The 15587-nt window shown below is 49.9% G+C and overlaps 1 protein-coding gene across 4 annotated transcripts in view; it reads left to right on the forward strand.

Annotated features, from left to right (window-relative positions):
• Positions 1-15587, forward strand: part of MORC2 (MORC family CW-type zinc finger 2) — a 111179-nt gene that overhangs the window by 37736 nt on the left and 57856 nt on the right. For all 4 annotated transcript variants that reach the window (XM_090064013.1, XM_090064014.1, XM_090064015.1 and 1 more), the window contains 5 exons: positions 6842-6932; positions 9734-9842; positions 12057-12216; positions 12330-12441; positions 15159-15284. In XM_090064013.1, coding sequence (XP_089920139.1) covers positions 6842-6932; positions 9734-9842; positions 12057-12216; positions 12330-12441; positions 15159-15284 — 598 coding nt within the window. The remainder of the gene's footprint in view (positions 1-6841; positions 6933-9733; positions 9843-12056; positions 12217-12329; positions 12442-15158; positions 15285-15587) is intronic.

A 15587-nucleotide genomic window follows, 5' to 3' on the forward strand; every position in this document is an offset into this window, starting at 1 on the left:
GGTAAAAGTGGAGAGGTACCTGGGGAGTCAGATGTCCGGCAGTTTGTAGTGTGTCATAATTCCAATGTCTATATTGAATTCATGAGTTTCTGTACCTAGGAGGTTGAAGTGCATTTCATAGGCTTGTCTCTGAAAGTAAATTCAAACAAACACTGAACCTTACTATCCTCATCACCAGAAGCCAACTTCCTACAGCCCAAAACACAACGAATGGATCCAGGCCATGCCATGACAAGACGTGCAAAACCTGCCAACAATATCTCCAGTATGGAGATATCTTATTACATATCTCCATCAGGACACCAAATGCCCTCATGAAAAATATACCAAGCAACAGCTGTGCACCAGAATGAGCGCACACTGAAAATCTATCGAAGACCCAACTACAGGTCTCCAGTCTCTTAGGCCCGATCCTCAAAGGGAATTTACAAACCACTTTTCACAGACAAGCCTATGAACTTCACTTCATCAACCTCCTGGGTAGAGAAACTCATGGACTCAATATAGATATTAGAATTCTGAGACACTACGCCAGGGGTTGGCAACCCCAGCATGCGTGCCAAGTGTGGCACGTGAGGCCATTTTGCTTGGCACGTGGCGGCCAGCCCCAGCTCTGGGTAGCTGCTGCCAGCAGTGGAGCCTGGGCTACTCCAAGCAGGGCTTGTAGCATCCCAGCTGCCTGCTGGGAACAGCCCAGTATCCCGGCTGGCAGCAGCTCCCCAGAGCCAGGGCGTGTAGCCAGGAAGCTCCAAACAGCTGTGCCAGGCTCTGGCATCAGCTCTACACAGGAGTGGGCAGTGGAGGCGGGGCCTGAGGCAGTGCAGCCCTAGTCTCTCCCCAGCTCCCGGCATGGAGGTGATGAGCCTGGCACAGCTATTTGTAGCCAGCCTGCTTCAGCTGCCCAGAGCCTGGGCTGGCTCCGAACAGCTGCGCTGGGCTCATCACCTCCGTGCCAGGAGCAGGGGAGAGACCAGGGCTGGACTGCCTCAGGCCCCACCCCCACCACCCACTCTGAGGCGTGCCTGCTTGTGGCAGTGCAGAGTTGATGCCGGAGCCTGGCACAGCTGTTTGGAGCCTCCCAACTGTAGCCGGCCCTGGCTCTGGGGAGCTGCTGCCAGCCGGGATGCCGGGCTGCTCCCAGCAGGCAGCTGGGGTGCTCTAAGCCCTGCTTGGAACAGCCCAGGCTCCAGCAGCTACCCTGAACCAGGATAGCTGCTGGCAGCCACAGAGCTCAGGCTGGGGGGGGCAAGAGGCAGCAGGGCTGGTGGCCAGAGGCTTTGGGTGGGGGGAAAGGGGCAGTAGGGCTGGGGGCCAGGGGCTTTGGGTGGGGGGCAAGGGGCACAAGCAGGGCATCGTGCCATGTACCCCTTGCCCTCATTTTGTTTTTCTGCCATGCTAGCACTCCAGCACCTTCCGAGGTAGGCATTGTGGTGTTTTTCAGCACGCCGGCCAAAAAATGTTGCCTACCCCTGCACTACACCCTGCTGGACATCTGACTCCCCCAGTACCTCTCCACTTTCACCTGCTTCCTCCCCCCCACACCAGCCTGTCTCTCACCCCTGACACCTCTATTTCCATTTTCACTGACTGGCTTTCTTGCCTGCGTTGCATGCCAGCCTCTGGCTTCTTTACTATTCCTTCCATCCAGGAACAGTGCGCCCACATGAACTGTAGGTGCTTCCTCAGCCTGCCAATGGGTTTTTAACCCAAAAGCTGGCAGCCCAGGCAACTAAGCTGAGTTCACCTGGAGCCTCACAACTCCACTACAACCAGCAAGCCTCAGGCCTGTCAAAGACATGATGGGTCTGGGCTTTCCCCAGCCAGGACTGTGTGCATGTGGTGCCTGGGGGTTATAAGGCGCTTCCTACCCACCTTTCACCAAGGGATCCTCAGTCCTGGCAGTTAGGGGGGTTACTGCGCCACCAGCAGTCCCACCAAGCTTTCCTGACAATGACAGAGTGAAGTTCTAGTGGTCATGGGCCTGGGGTCTCCTTCTTCCCCACAGCCCCAGCCCATACCTCCAAGTTTGTCCTGACACAGGAGCTCAGCAGGGACAAGTTCTTCCCCTGCTGGCTGTTGATACAGTGAGTGCCCCCTCTAGCTCTGAGAGCAGTCCACTAAATAATTGTGAAACCCAAAGGGGGAAAAAAAAAGGAAGAGGAAGTGTAGACAGTGAGAATCATAGACTCAATGAGTCGGAAGGGACCTAGACAGATCATCTAGTCCGACCCCTGCCATGGGCAGGAAGGAGCACTGGGGGTGGGAGGGGTAATAAGACCCCAGCCAGGTGCCTATCCAGTCTCCTCTTGAGGATCTCCAGGGAAGGTGAGAGCACCACCTGTCTGGGAAGCCTATTCCAGGCTCTGGCCACCCTTACAGTGAAGTAGTTCTTCCTAATATCTAACTTAAACCTATCCTCCCTCAGCTTGTGGCCATTGTTTCTGGTGACTCCAAGGGGGGCCCTGGTGAACAGGCTTTCCCTGAGTCCCTGCTGCTGGCCCCTGATAAAGTTGTAGGCAGCCACGAGATCCCCCCTCAGTTTCCTTTTGCAGAGACTGAAGAGATTCAGGTCCCTCAGCCTCTCCTCATAGGGCTGGCCACAGAGGCCCTCAACCATACGAGTGGCCCTCCTTTGGACCCTCTCCAGGTTCTCCACATCCCTCTTGAAGTGCAGCACCCAGAACTGGACACAGTACTCCAGCTGCGGCCTGACCAGCACCGCATAGAGGGGGAGCAAGACCTCTCTGGACCTGTTAGTGATGCCCCTGTTGATATATGACAGTGTGGTTGGCTCTGCCTATTGCTTCATCACATTGGTGACTCATATTCATCCTGGAGTCAATCCTGACTCCAAGATCCCTCTCTGTCTCTGCTGCTGAGAGGGTCAGCCCCTAACCTATAACCATAATGCTGGTTCCCAACACTTGTCCTTGTTGAAACGCATCCTGTTCGGATCTGCCCACTTCTCTAACCTATCCAGGTCTGCCTGGATACGGTCCCTGCCTGCCGGTGTATTCACTTTACCCCACAGCTTGGTGTCATCAGCGAACTTGAACTCCTTGCCCTTCTGCCTTCCTGACTCTATTCACCAGCACCTCTGTCCAGTGATCCAGGTTTTTACTGCCACATATGTTCCCCTTCACCATTGAGTCACGTGGCGACCAGCATGTGGACTGTACCGGACCACGAGGGATCAAGCTATTTCCTGATGCCTTCCTTCAGCCATTTCACCAGTGCCTGCATCTGTGGTGACAATGGCTTGCCCCAGCCAGGAACATCAATCCCCTGGAAGCTCTCCATTTGGCTCTGAAGTTCCCTCGCTATGGGGATCACCTGGCTAACGAGGGCATCGCCAGCTCTGGGGGTCTTGGTAGACCTGAGGAAGGGCTTGAGGACCACCAAGATCTGGGATGTGGTATCCCACTCAGCTCTGTTAAGGGGGCTGCTGATCCCAATCTCCCCAAGCAAAGCCATCTCATGGATGGCCTTTTGTTGCTCCACCAGCATCTCAAGCATCAGTTCCACCAAGTCCACATCCTGCATGATTTTGTGCTGCAGGATGTTCAGCTCTGCCTATTTGTCCTGCAGCATTTTGCCTCCTTTGCACCAGTGGAAGTAGCCCACCACCTAAGCTCATTTGTAAATGAGCTTGCTGGTGGTGCTGGTGCCATCACCAGCAGCCCTGTCCTCCTCCAAGGTGTCCCTGACAATGAGGTGGAACTTGTGTGCCACATAGCAGATGCCAACAAAGTTGTCATCGTGGACCGCCTTGACCATATTGGCCCCCTTGTCAGTGACCATGAACCTGCGGGTGAGCTCACCCTGCCCAACAAGCCACCCCTGCACCGTTCGGTTCGTGGCCCCCATGATCTTGGTTGCTATGTGGAATTCATCCATCACCTCGGCTTGAAGGAGAGCCTTCCGACAGCCTGACTGGTTGCACCAGTGCCCTGTGATGGAGAGGTAGGCATGATCTCCACCCTGGCTGCTCTGGATGTCCAAGGTGAAGTGTAAGACCACCTGCAAACCTGCCTTGTGCAGCTCCTCCTTCAAATACTCCTTGCATGCCTCCCACAGGGAGGGCACCCCGTGCTGCTGAAGGTGGTGCATGCAGGCACTTTGTACAATGGAGCCATGAGTGCCATGAGCTGCCTGAACCGTGACCGCTCAACAAAGGAGAAGGGCTGGCTATCCAGAGCAAGTATTTCTCCAATGCTCTGAGTGACCTCCCTCGCCTTGGGAACGTCCCCCCCTGTGTATACGACTTTCCCCCATGGTTCCAGAGTGGCCTGCATCTGCTTCACGAGGACGGGGGCTTTGGAGCAAGAGGAGGACTTCTTTTGGTGCCAGGCTGTGGAGGAGCAAGGGCAAGGGGGTAGTGCCTGTGGAAATGCATCAGCATCCCTGTGATGCTCATGTGTTTCATTCCCTTGCCCCAGCTGGTTTTGGCTCAGCAGTGCAGGCCAATAGTATATGTGGGATCATCTGCCAGCTCAAAATGATCCCAGACCACACGACCCTCTCACTTCTGGGGTGTGGGTGCATGTTTGGATGCTACCTTTTCCACCTCCTCAGCAGGCAGAGGCACAGCAACAGGAGGAGCGCATTCAGCTGAGCCACTTGCTTCTACAACCTCTACCTCAACCTCCTCTGAATTGTCTTCTGAGGAAGGAGACCTTGCAGGAAGGGAAACTTGAGGGGTGTGGAGCACAAACTGAGATGATTCCCCCTCTTTCCCCAGAATTTCCTTTGCTATAACACTCAGATCCAGCTCCAGCTCTTCCTCTGGCACTGGAAGCCTCAGGCTGGGAAGTGAAATGGGGGTGGAGGAGACTCATGCTGGAGCTGCTTGTTGTCATGGTGGTGGTGTGGGAGGTTATGCCTGGTGCTGTTGAAGGGGATGCAGACTCACGCAGTGACACTGCTCCCCTCTCCTTGCCAGTAGAGCCAGAAGCCTCCTTCCTGCTAGTTGTAGGAAAGAGGCTGCATCTCAGTTTGTAGGGGGACAACATTTACAGCTTTCTCTCTACCCTCTCTTCCCCCTGTCCCTGAAGGCTTGCCATCTGCCTTTCCAGCATGCTTCATAGTGTGTTTGGTGTGCTGGAGAATCTGTGTGTTCTTCTTTAATGTAATACGTATTTCTGTAATATCTGTAGATAATTGTATGTATGTATTTATGTATAAATTGTGTATTACAATATGCAATATACGCTGTGCTTCCCTGTACAGTGAATGGAACGTATGCTGTAAGGGAAAGCACAGATTTATTTTCTGGGGGAAAAGAATCAAAATAAACTAACAAAAACAAAAAGAGGATTTTGGGGGAGGAATAAATTGAAAGGAATTACTATAATAATAAAGTGTATTAGGAAAGGAAAACGTATTGGATTCCACTTGCTAGGAACAGACTGGCAAGTAGGAAGTGATAGCCTTTCTGATGCTGCTGAACTGCTGGAAGACACAGCTCAGTAAGTTGACCCCAAGGCACAGAGAAAGCTCAGTTCAAACAATGCTTTTTATGCTGTTTTTCTGTCCTTCCTCCAGAGCACTGGACTCGGAAGGGATCTCAGGGAAGGATCACAGTCACTGACCAGCTACACATGTCAATATCAGGGCAGTCCTTTCCCCCTCTTTCCCCTCCCTCTCCTTCGTTTCTGTTTAGCTACAAGCAAGCCTGGCTTCGAAACTCAAAACATTTCAAAACTTTTGAAACTTTTCAAGTGCCCTTGTTTCATTTCAAAGCTGTTTCGAAGCATTTGAAACAGCTTTGAAATGAAACACCCGTTGAAATTTTCCATAGTTCTAATAATTATTGCATCATTTGTGCAATATTTGGGTATTGGATATTGGCCAGTAAAGTTTACAGTTATCCGATTAACCTGATACTCTTTGGCTGCTTGCAGGCATGGGGATTAAAAATGACACTTTAAACTCGGTGCGTCCCTGCACTGAACCCAGCGCATGCCCAGAAGAGGCATTGCGTTAGTATAGGTCAGGCACTTTAGTGGGGCTTTTTTGGTGCTTTTATCTAATAGCTGACTGAACCAGCTATTAGATAAAAGTGCCAAAAAGCCCGGTGGAAGCTCCTGATTTACGCAGATACTGTAGAGCCAGGTCGAAGCTGCTGCTTCTGGTAAAGCACATTTCCTCCCCCTGCCCCCTCCCACACACATCTGTCTTTAGTAGTACTGTGGCATTAAATTGTTCACTTTTTAAAGGCAAGGTTCCTGTGACAGAATGAATAGGTTTCTTTGGATTACTATGCTTTTGTATATTACAACTTGTTGATACCATGGAAATTTCTTGCAACAAAATCACTACTCCAGTTGTCTTGCAGTGAGTGCTTTCTTTTGTGAACTTATTCAGAATTGCTGTGGTCCCAAAGCAGTATTGAGAGAGGATTACTTTGTGGCATTCAGAACAGTATTTATGGAATTCAGAACTGAACTGGGAAAGCTACCTGGTTTGGATACAGTTTATTCCAGAAGTGCTTAGTGGCTCATTTAACTGTATGTGTGCTCAAGCTTCTACCAGTATAAAAATATGATAAGTGAAATGATATCATTAGCTGGTATTATTATACTGGCAAAAGTTTCTGGAGTGCATTTTTGGACTTGGTAGTCATGTGATCTCTCACCATTGCTTAGTCATAGTAAATAAAATTTCTCCCAGAATGTAATGTGTATATGTAAATAATTTTTAGACACGCACATGTGTGTATCTCTATATAGATACATGCACATATGTTGCGTGTATGTGAATATAAATAGATTTGCATATAATATATATTCATTTTATGAATTCTGTAGGTAGTTTTCACAGCCTCTGTCTGTGTTTCCAGGTGAAGCTGCCAGCGTGATTCAATTTGGAAAATCAGCCAAACGATCACCTGAGTCTACTCAAATTGGACAATATGGGAACGGCTTGAAATCGTAGGTATAACAGAAGCCAGCCTTCTTGAGATCTTAGGGTTTGGGGAGTGAATGGCTTGAGAATGTCGAGCCTTATAGAATTTCTTTTACCGGAAGAAAATATTTAAAAATTTACCTTTTTTGAAGCCACCAATCTGTAAGGGAGTTCTAGGTAAGTTTTCATGTTACATATAGTAGTATACCATGATCTCTTTCTGTTCAAGTCATCATCAACAGCAAAGTCTTCCTAGGCCTATGATACCACAATAGCTTGATCTTTATTGCAGTATTTTAATGATGGGGGAGGGAACTAGAGCTTTAAAGGTTCAGAATTATTATAAGATGCTTTGGGGCAACTTTATTAAAATGAGGTTTTGATTTGTTCATTGCTTGCATTGTTCTGTTTCAGTTCGGAGTATGTTTTCCTGGGGCCAGTTTTGTGCTTTTTTTAAGTAACTAACTGTATGGCTCAATTTTTTAGGTCATCCAGAAACCTAAAATCATTACTGATGTCTTTAAAGCTTAGTCCAAACCACTGCTTTGACTTCAGAGAGGAACTCTGTTGGTGAATTTGGACAATTGAATGAGGAAATAATTAGAGGTGCATTGATACATTGGTCCCATATCTCAGGGGTTTTCAACCTTTTTTAAGCAGGGTACCCCTTCTGGACACAGCGGGGGTGGGGGCGGGCGAAGGTGTGCTGACAGAGAGCCGGACATAAAACTGGTGGCGCAGGGAGCTTGCACACAGCCGCCGCTGCCATCTATACATTTTGTGTTGCTGCTGGGCACTGCATTCCCACACCCAAGTACACCCGTTTCCGCGCTGTTGGCTTTGCGCTTGGCTGGCAGGAGGGAGGGGTTGCTAACGGCCAGATGGACGTGAAGCGGGTGGCGTGGAGAAGCAGGGTTACCTGGGAAGTCGGGGTGGGACCGCCACTGCCATCTATCACTCTGTGTCACCACTGGGTGCCATTTGCCATTTCCCTGAGCCCAAGCATCCCCGCTTCTCTGCACTGCCAGCTTCGCATGTGGCTGGCTGTCAGCACCCTTCTGGTGCATGGCAGTGGCACTGAGTGTACAGATGGGGACAGGGGCGGCTGCCGCATGCAAGCTTCTGTGGCTGCGGAGAAGCAGGGGTACTTAGATGCAGACAGTGGCACGTGGCGGTAACATGGAGTGATGGATGGGAGCAGCAGCCCTGCCCCCCATGCTGGCACCTCCCAAGTACCCGCCCTTCTGTGCCGCCATCGTGTACCCCTTGGGGCCTTCCCAAGTACCCCCAGGGGTATGCTTACCCCCGGTTGACAGTTCCTGCCATATTGGATCAGCACCAATATAAGGAAAATTGACAGTATTGGCAATTGGCTTTTTTTGGCTGATGAGGCCGATAAAGTTGCTGATAAATGTCCCATGCATGTGTGCAGCCACAGCGTAGCACACAGGGCCAAAAGTGCAGTTTGGCAGCATAGAGAGTACCTGGGTCCGGCTGGTAAATCTGTTGTGAGGGAAGCGGCATGGGGCGAGGGGGCAGAGTGAGGCCCCTGTGGTGAGGGAGGGAGTGGGGCTGGGGCTGCACTGCTGGGGTGGGGTTGGGGGTGGAGTGGAGTGGGATGGGGATGAGACAACTGCCACTGCATGCACCCCAGGAGGACATGGGGGGATTGTGTGCCCCCAGATCAGCATGCGGGGTGAGGGCAGGCTGCTGCTGTGGGCTGGGACTTAGGGCAGCGCTGAGATCTTCCCAGCAGGAGGTTGGGTCAGGCTGCGCTTGATGTGGGTGGTGGCTGTGCTGGGAGGGAGGCTACGGCAAATTTTGTGGTGGCTGCAGCTCCTCTCTACCCATAGCCTCCTTTCCAGCACTGCTGCTGTGCACCCTAAGTGCAGCCCCCCGTACCAGGTAGGCCTGCCCTACTCGCAGTGGCAGCCTGCCCTCACCCCATGTACTGATCTGGGGGCACATGCCTCCCCATGTCCTCCTGGGGTGCATGCAGCAATGGTAGCTGCCCCCTCTGCCCCCATGCTCCCTTGCTGAGCTGCTTACGGCTCTGTCCTGTGCCCTGCCATGGCCATGCAGCATCTGCCCCTGCCTCAGTCCCGCTCCCTGCCTCATCACGGGGGCCTTGATCTACCCCCCACCCCACCCCACCCCTTCTCTCACCCCTTCCCCCACAGCAGACTTACCAGCTCGACGCTGCTCTCCAAGCTGCCTGGCTGCATATCGGCAATCGGATTGATATCGGCTAATATGGCTTGTTAAAAATCGTCCGTTGGTATTGGCCAAAAAAATTTCTATTGATGCACCTCTAGAAATAATGAGCCCAGTTTAGATGACTGAAACTCAGTCCTGACTGGCTCAGGAGCCACAGGGTCAGAGAATCATAGAGAAGTAGGGCTGGCAGGGACCTTCAGAGGTCATTGGTCCAACCCCCTGCCAGAGGTGGGATCATCCCTATCCAAACCATTTTATACAACCTATAATCTAGGACTACTGGAGTCACCTTAGTGTTCACCAAAGAGCCACAACAGTATATACAGCTCTTATGGTAATATTCTGTTCTGAATGTCCTCTTTGTGCAGTGAGTCAGGTTATTATGATAGAAGTGATAGTAGATGTTTGATTGTGTAGCATAACTAAATCTGTTTCTTAGAACATTTTGCAATGTTTTGTTTTTGTTTCATATATATTGGCATTTTGGGATTTTTAAAAAAGTATGTTGGGGGGAGAAATGAATAACCTAAGATTTATAGTAGAAAATGCTCTGTTGTTTTTACTTTCAACACCACTGAAATATAATATACACACTAAAATCTGCTTCCAGGGGTTCTATGCGGATTGGGAAAGATTTTATCTTGTTCACAAAGAAAGATGGCACTATGACTTGTCTCTTCCTCTCACGCACGTTTCATGAGGAAGAAGGCATTGATGAGGTTTGCATATACTTTGTCATTCTGAAATAAAATTATAGCATTCTGTAATTTGAGTATCACTCCTGTTTGCTGTGTCTCCTGAGCTTCTCAGGGGAATAGAATCTGTCTGAGATTCGGGTTGAGATTCCTCTGGTGACTTTTTTGTTGTGCCTATCCTGTCTTGTCCCTACATAAACAAATTTAATCTACATAAATATATTTCTAATGAAGCATGGAAGCTTTTACTTCTAGACACCTGGCTTCCATTTGCCTCAGAATGGAGATTGTGTGAAAGTTAAAGTCATTTGAAATAAGTTGGCGGATCTCTTTCCAGTTCCCTGTGCATATAAAATCATAATAGCTAATCATGCTAATTAGCCCAGTTACTGGCAGTTTCAGGTGCTGGAGACTGAATGAACTGTGCAGACTAAACTTCTAGATTTCCTCCAGACCCCTTAGAGGTGACTTGCTTTGTTCCGTAACTGAGAGTAGAGTACTGATATTGGAGGTAAAGGGAATAAGGAGCTTGTTTCACTACTGCCTGTATTATTCCTGTCCAGGTAACTGCAAAACTTGAGTCTCTAGGATAATCAATCCAGCATATAGTGACTTAGCTATCCTGTCTTACAGGAGCTGAGGGAGCTGGCTAACAGTACTTCAGGAAACGTACTTGTTTCCTGGCAGCACTTCATTGAAGGAAGTGGATGTTCTGATTGTTTCCCACAGAAATGTTTAAAATGCGTTAGTTTGAGAAGATTCTAGATACTATAGAAAGATAGCTTCCAATCCTTCTGAGAGCTATATATCTTATACTCAGTTCTCATCTCTTTGTGTATGAAAGAGATCATTGCTATATATAAACTGTGAGAAAGGGGTAACTTCTTCCAAACAGGTGGCTGAAGGCCAGGGCTAATGGGGCTTAGCCCTCCACAAATGCAGAGCAGCAGGTAGAGCCACAACGCAGCCTGGCTGTGGGCTCTGGGTGGCTGCAGCAGGGGAGGGGCGGGGCATGCATGTAGCGGTGAGGGAGAGAGTGAGGCTGGGACAGGGGCAAGCACTGCACATTTAGGGTGGGGCACGGGACAGAGCAATGAACAGCTTGTTTTGGGGGGTTGCAGCTCCTGCTGCTATGTGCAAGCAACCCAGGAGGGCATGGGGTGGTGGGGGTGTTTGCCCCATGATCTGAGCACAGGGCAGGGCGGGCTGCTTCTGTGGGCTGGCGCCTTGGTGGTGCCAGACTCTTCCTGGTGGAGGGCTGTGCTGAGCTGTGCTTGGGGTGGGCAGCAGCAGCACTGGAAGCAGGGCTAGGGGGAGGGGTGGTTGCACCCACCCCAAAATTCACTGTAGCCCCCCACAATCTCCCTCCCAGTGCCGCTACTGCTGCTTTGAGTACAGCGCAGCCCAATCCCATTGCAGCCCCCCAGCCCATGTGGGGTGAGGGTGGGCTGTCGCTGCACAGATACGGGGTGCATACCTGCTCATGCCCTCCCAGGTTGCGTGCAGCAGCAGGAGCCGCCACCCCCTGCCCATGCCAGGTGCCCTCCAGATGAGCCGCTTGCAACTCTGTCGCAGACCCCGCCCTGGCTGTACAGGGCCCAAGCCCTAGCCCAGCTCTCTCCCTCACTGCCATGAGGGGAGGGCAGATCAAGGCCCCAGCAGTGAGGAAGGGAGCGAGGCACAGACAGGAGCAGGTGCTGGGGTGAATGGGGCCCCAGCCAGGCCAGGTGATGGGACAAGCTGAGCCCAGGGGACATGTGGTCCCCAGCCCTGATCTGTGGGCGAGGTAGAGGCAGCTGCCACTGCACACTGGGCTTTGCTCCCTGTTGCAGCAGCGCCATGCCCCCTTCCCTCCTGGCAGTGAGACGCATCTGGCGTCGTGCGGCTCTCAGGGCACCAGGGCTCAAAGCGCAGCACACAGCGGCAGTCGCCTCCACTCTGCACGTGGACCAGAGGAGGCATGTGGCCCCCAGGCCTCTGGTTGTCCCACCACCTAGCCCATCCAGGGCCTCACTCACCCCAGCCCCTGCTCCTGCCTGCCCTGCTCCCTCTCTCACTGCTGGGGCCTCGATCTTCCCTTGCCCCTTTCCCCAACGACTTACCTGCTGGTGAAGGGGTGTCATGCGCGCTCAGCTCCCTCTCCCCCTCAGTTTTTTTTTTTCTCCCTCCACCTATGGTCCCACACCTAGTAATCAGTGAAATGTTTGGAATATCTTCTGAGTCTAATCCTAACCACAGGTAATTGTTCCTTTGCCCACCTGGAACACACGTACCCGGGAGCCTATAACAGACAACATGGAAAAATTTGCAATTGAGACAGAGCTTATTTACAAGTATTCCCCCTTCAAGTCGGAGCAAGAGGTGATGGAGCAATTTAATAAGATTCCAGGGGAAAAGGGTAAGTTTGAGCTTGTTTTGGGCATGGGGCAAGGGAATTAAAGATGAAACAGGAGAGGGAATTGGGACAGCAGGAGATAGGACTAACCTGTTTGAGTTTTGTCCCTTGCTCAGGGACCCTGGTGATAATTTTTAATCTCAAACTAATGGATAATGGGGAGCCAGAGTTGGATGTGACTTCCGATTCCAGAGATATTCAGATGGCAGAAACATCCCCAGAAGGAACGTAAGTGTAACAGACACCACAGGTGCCTGAGTTATTTGTATGAATCATGTAGAAAGGATTTACAAGTCAATGTTCCCTGTTAAGACAGGTGAGCTAATAGGGTTTTTGTATTCTAGTGCAGGGGTTGGCAACCTATGGCCTGCAGAGCCCGGGGACTTCAGTAGTAGAGGGCTTTGGTTGTGCCATGACTGGGCAGTGGGGAGCTTTGCCTATACCACACTGTATTTAGGCAGCAGGGAGAAGTAGCAGCCAGGTCCTAGCACTGACTTGCCTCAGACCTGAGCCTGGGTCATTCCACCCTGCTGCCAGAAAACATTGCCAGTCCTATTTTAGGATTCATTCAGATGGGATTTCAGAAATTCCTTAGTTCTTTTACTCTCTGAAATTGGTGCACTTCACAGCTCATAGAAGTAATTTTTGTGCTTTGAGTGGGATAAGTAGGATAGTTTGCTTTATATGTATGTATGTCCATAGAGTTGCTTCAAAGAATGGCTTTGGCTTGTCAGCAAACTTGGCATACATATGTTATTAGGACAGCTAGGGAAAAGAAGGGAGTTCTGTGCTACAGAGAGCACATCTCCACATGCAATTACTGCACCTTGATAAACTCTGGCTCAGTTTGCACCGGAGTCACCTGCTTCCAGGTGTAACGTCTTCACATGTGTCCTGGACCCACAGAAGTTTGAGCCAGGGTGGAGCAGCCCTGGGGGGTCAGCCCTGGTCTCTGGGTGGTAGCATCAGGTGGTGGAGGGACTGGTTTAGGGCATGAGAGTGCCCAAGTGCGGAGCCGTATGGCTGACCCCCTGAGCCTGCTGTTTGCTTGTGGATGCTTCACCTTGGCTCAAACTGCTGCAATCGTGATCACCGTCTTCACTGTGCTTTCTGTGCAGTAAGGGACCACTGTAAGGTAGTACTGTCTCTGGCAGTACTATTTTACAGCAGGGTTAGTTAATTTACTGCACCCTAATACTAGCACGCACATAGATGGTCACACTTTTCTATGGAGGTAATTAGTCTACTCTGCAGTAAAGGACACATGTAGATGGACCCAGAGAGTTAGTTTGTAATTCTTTGAAGGGATTACTAGCATTAACACATGCTGCTACTTTTTACCTTTGTGTATCCCCTCTTCCAAACTAGCTTCGAGTGTGATTGAGTTTCATTAGGTCCTCTTTGTGATCACATTTGGGTAGGGATCTACTTAAATCATGTCAAAAGTGTGCTGTGTGGCGGCTTCTTTAATCTTGCTTTTTTTGCTGCCCTGCCCCTCTCTTTCTTCCTCATATTGCTGATTGGCTGAGGGACCCTTGTGGCCTTGCTGCTGACTTCTGATTGGCCAGGAGGCAAAAACTGAGTTTTTAACTATGTCATGGTTTTTTGACTCCCAAACAGTGGAGCCACCAGGGCTCCTCAGCCAGTCAGTGGTGGAAAGCAAAAACCATGGCATCTTTAAAACTGAGTTTTTTGCCTCCTGGCCAGTCAGGAGAAAGTGGCTGGGCTATTGGGGCCACTTCATGGATCAGTGGCAGAGGGGGTGCATGGCAAAAACAACAAGATTAAAGGACCCACTGCATAGCATATTTCTGGTGTGATTTAGGTAGATTCCTACACATGGGCTATTTGGGTCAGTAGCCTAGGTAAGAGGGAGGAAATAATTGATTCAAATGGTGAGCGTTCATGAAAGTAGAGTGGGCAATTTCTGAAGGTGAATGTTGGAGCTTTCTGGTCCATATAAGAAAGCCTCTCTATTTAAAAGGGAGATGGGGAAAGATTGGCCCTTATCCAGTGAAGGGGGACCTGGGACACATTTGTGGTGTACCTCATGGTGGAATGTAGCCATGAACCAGTTGGGATACTTTGTTCACCCTACAAACTGTTTTTTTTTAAACAAAAAAATAAACTGGAACTAAGGTACAAACTAAAACCCTCCAGCATATCTTAGCTTTCAGTTAAATAGGCTTAATGTGCATCCTCCTTAGATTGCCTGTCTGGCTTAGAGGCCTAACCCTGAGCTTTTCAAGGACTTTTTGTAGCCACCTGGAATTCATCTGCTGTAATTGGTCCTGTATTCAATATAAACTGCTTAGAAGTGGGAGATGCTAATGCAGGCAGGGCTTAGCAATGTTTTTGGGCAGAGTGCTAAAAACACCCACAACTTCAATCTGTAAGATGTTAGTGTGTCAGGGCAGAGCATTTGGGAGCCACAAGGGGCCTGATTCTTGCACCAGCACAGCCCCAGCCCCTTCCTTGAGGTGCAAGTGCCAAGCAAAATGCCTCCATGTGCCACACTCTGGTGTGCCTGCTGGGGGTTGCCTATCCTTGTGTTAAGGGATATGGTAGTATTTAAGTTTGTGAAAACAGAGTATGGGAAAATGCCTGGGGAATGTATGGTGAATGCATAATATGACTGATTTGGGATGGAGACAAAAGGATATTTTTCAGTATGAAAGGAATATGTAGTAATACTTAGGGAAGAGAATTCTCTTACTGAAGAGGAGCTCAGGATGGAGGACAGAGAGGAAGACAGAATTTCCTTGACTGAGGGGACTGTGCATTGTTAGAAGGTTAAGTTGGTGTCAGGATCTAGGTTGCCCTAGACCATGGGCTGTTGCATAGGTCTGGATAAGTGGATAAGGTGTCTCCTTTAAGTGGAGCCAGGGTGCTTTGCTTTTGTTTGGAATTCGTCATCCAGTTCTGCAAACTCCATTCTCTTTCAGGAAGCCAGAGCGTCGCTCCTTCCGTGCTTATGCTGCTGTGCTGTATATTGATCCAAGAATGAGGATCTTCATCAATGGACACAAAGTGCAAACTAAACGACTCTCTTGTTGCCTCTATAAGCCCAGGTAGGTGCCATGACCCAACGGTTAGAATACCTAGCTCATGCGTAGCACCTTGAAACTCACCCCTTGCTGTGGGTATAAGCTCCATGTTGGGACTGCAGAAGTCAACTGATGGTAAGTGACCTGAACTCATAGGGCACTATATGGTGTTTGACTTCAGCGGGAGTAGAATAATTGTTTCTGAAAATCTCACCTGCAACCTAGAGTTCAGCTCCTTTGAAGGGTGTACAAAGAGTGAAACCTTTTGGTTTTGGTTTTGTGATGATCAGAAATCAGTTTCAGAGAGTGATAACCAGTTGAGATTTC

The sequence above is a fragment of the Crocodylus siamensis genome, chromosome 9 (genome assembly GCF_052110815.1).
Source record: "Crocodylus siamensis isolate JL-2025a chromosome 9, ASM5211081v1, whole genome shotgun sequence".
NCBI lineage: Eukaryota > Metazoa > Chordata > Crocodylia > Crocodylidae > Crocodylus > Crocodylus siamensis.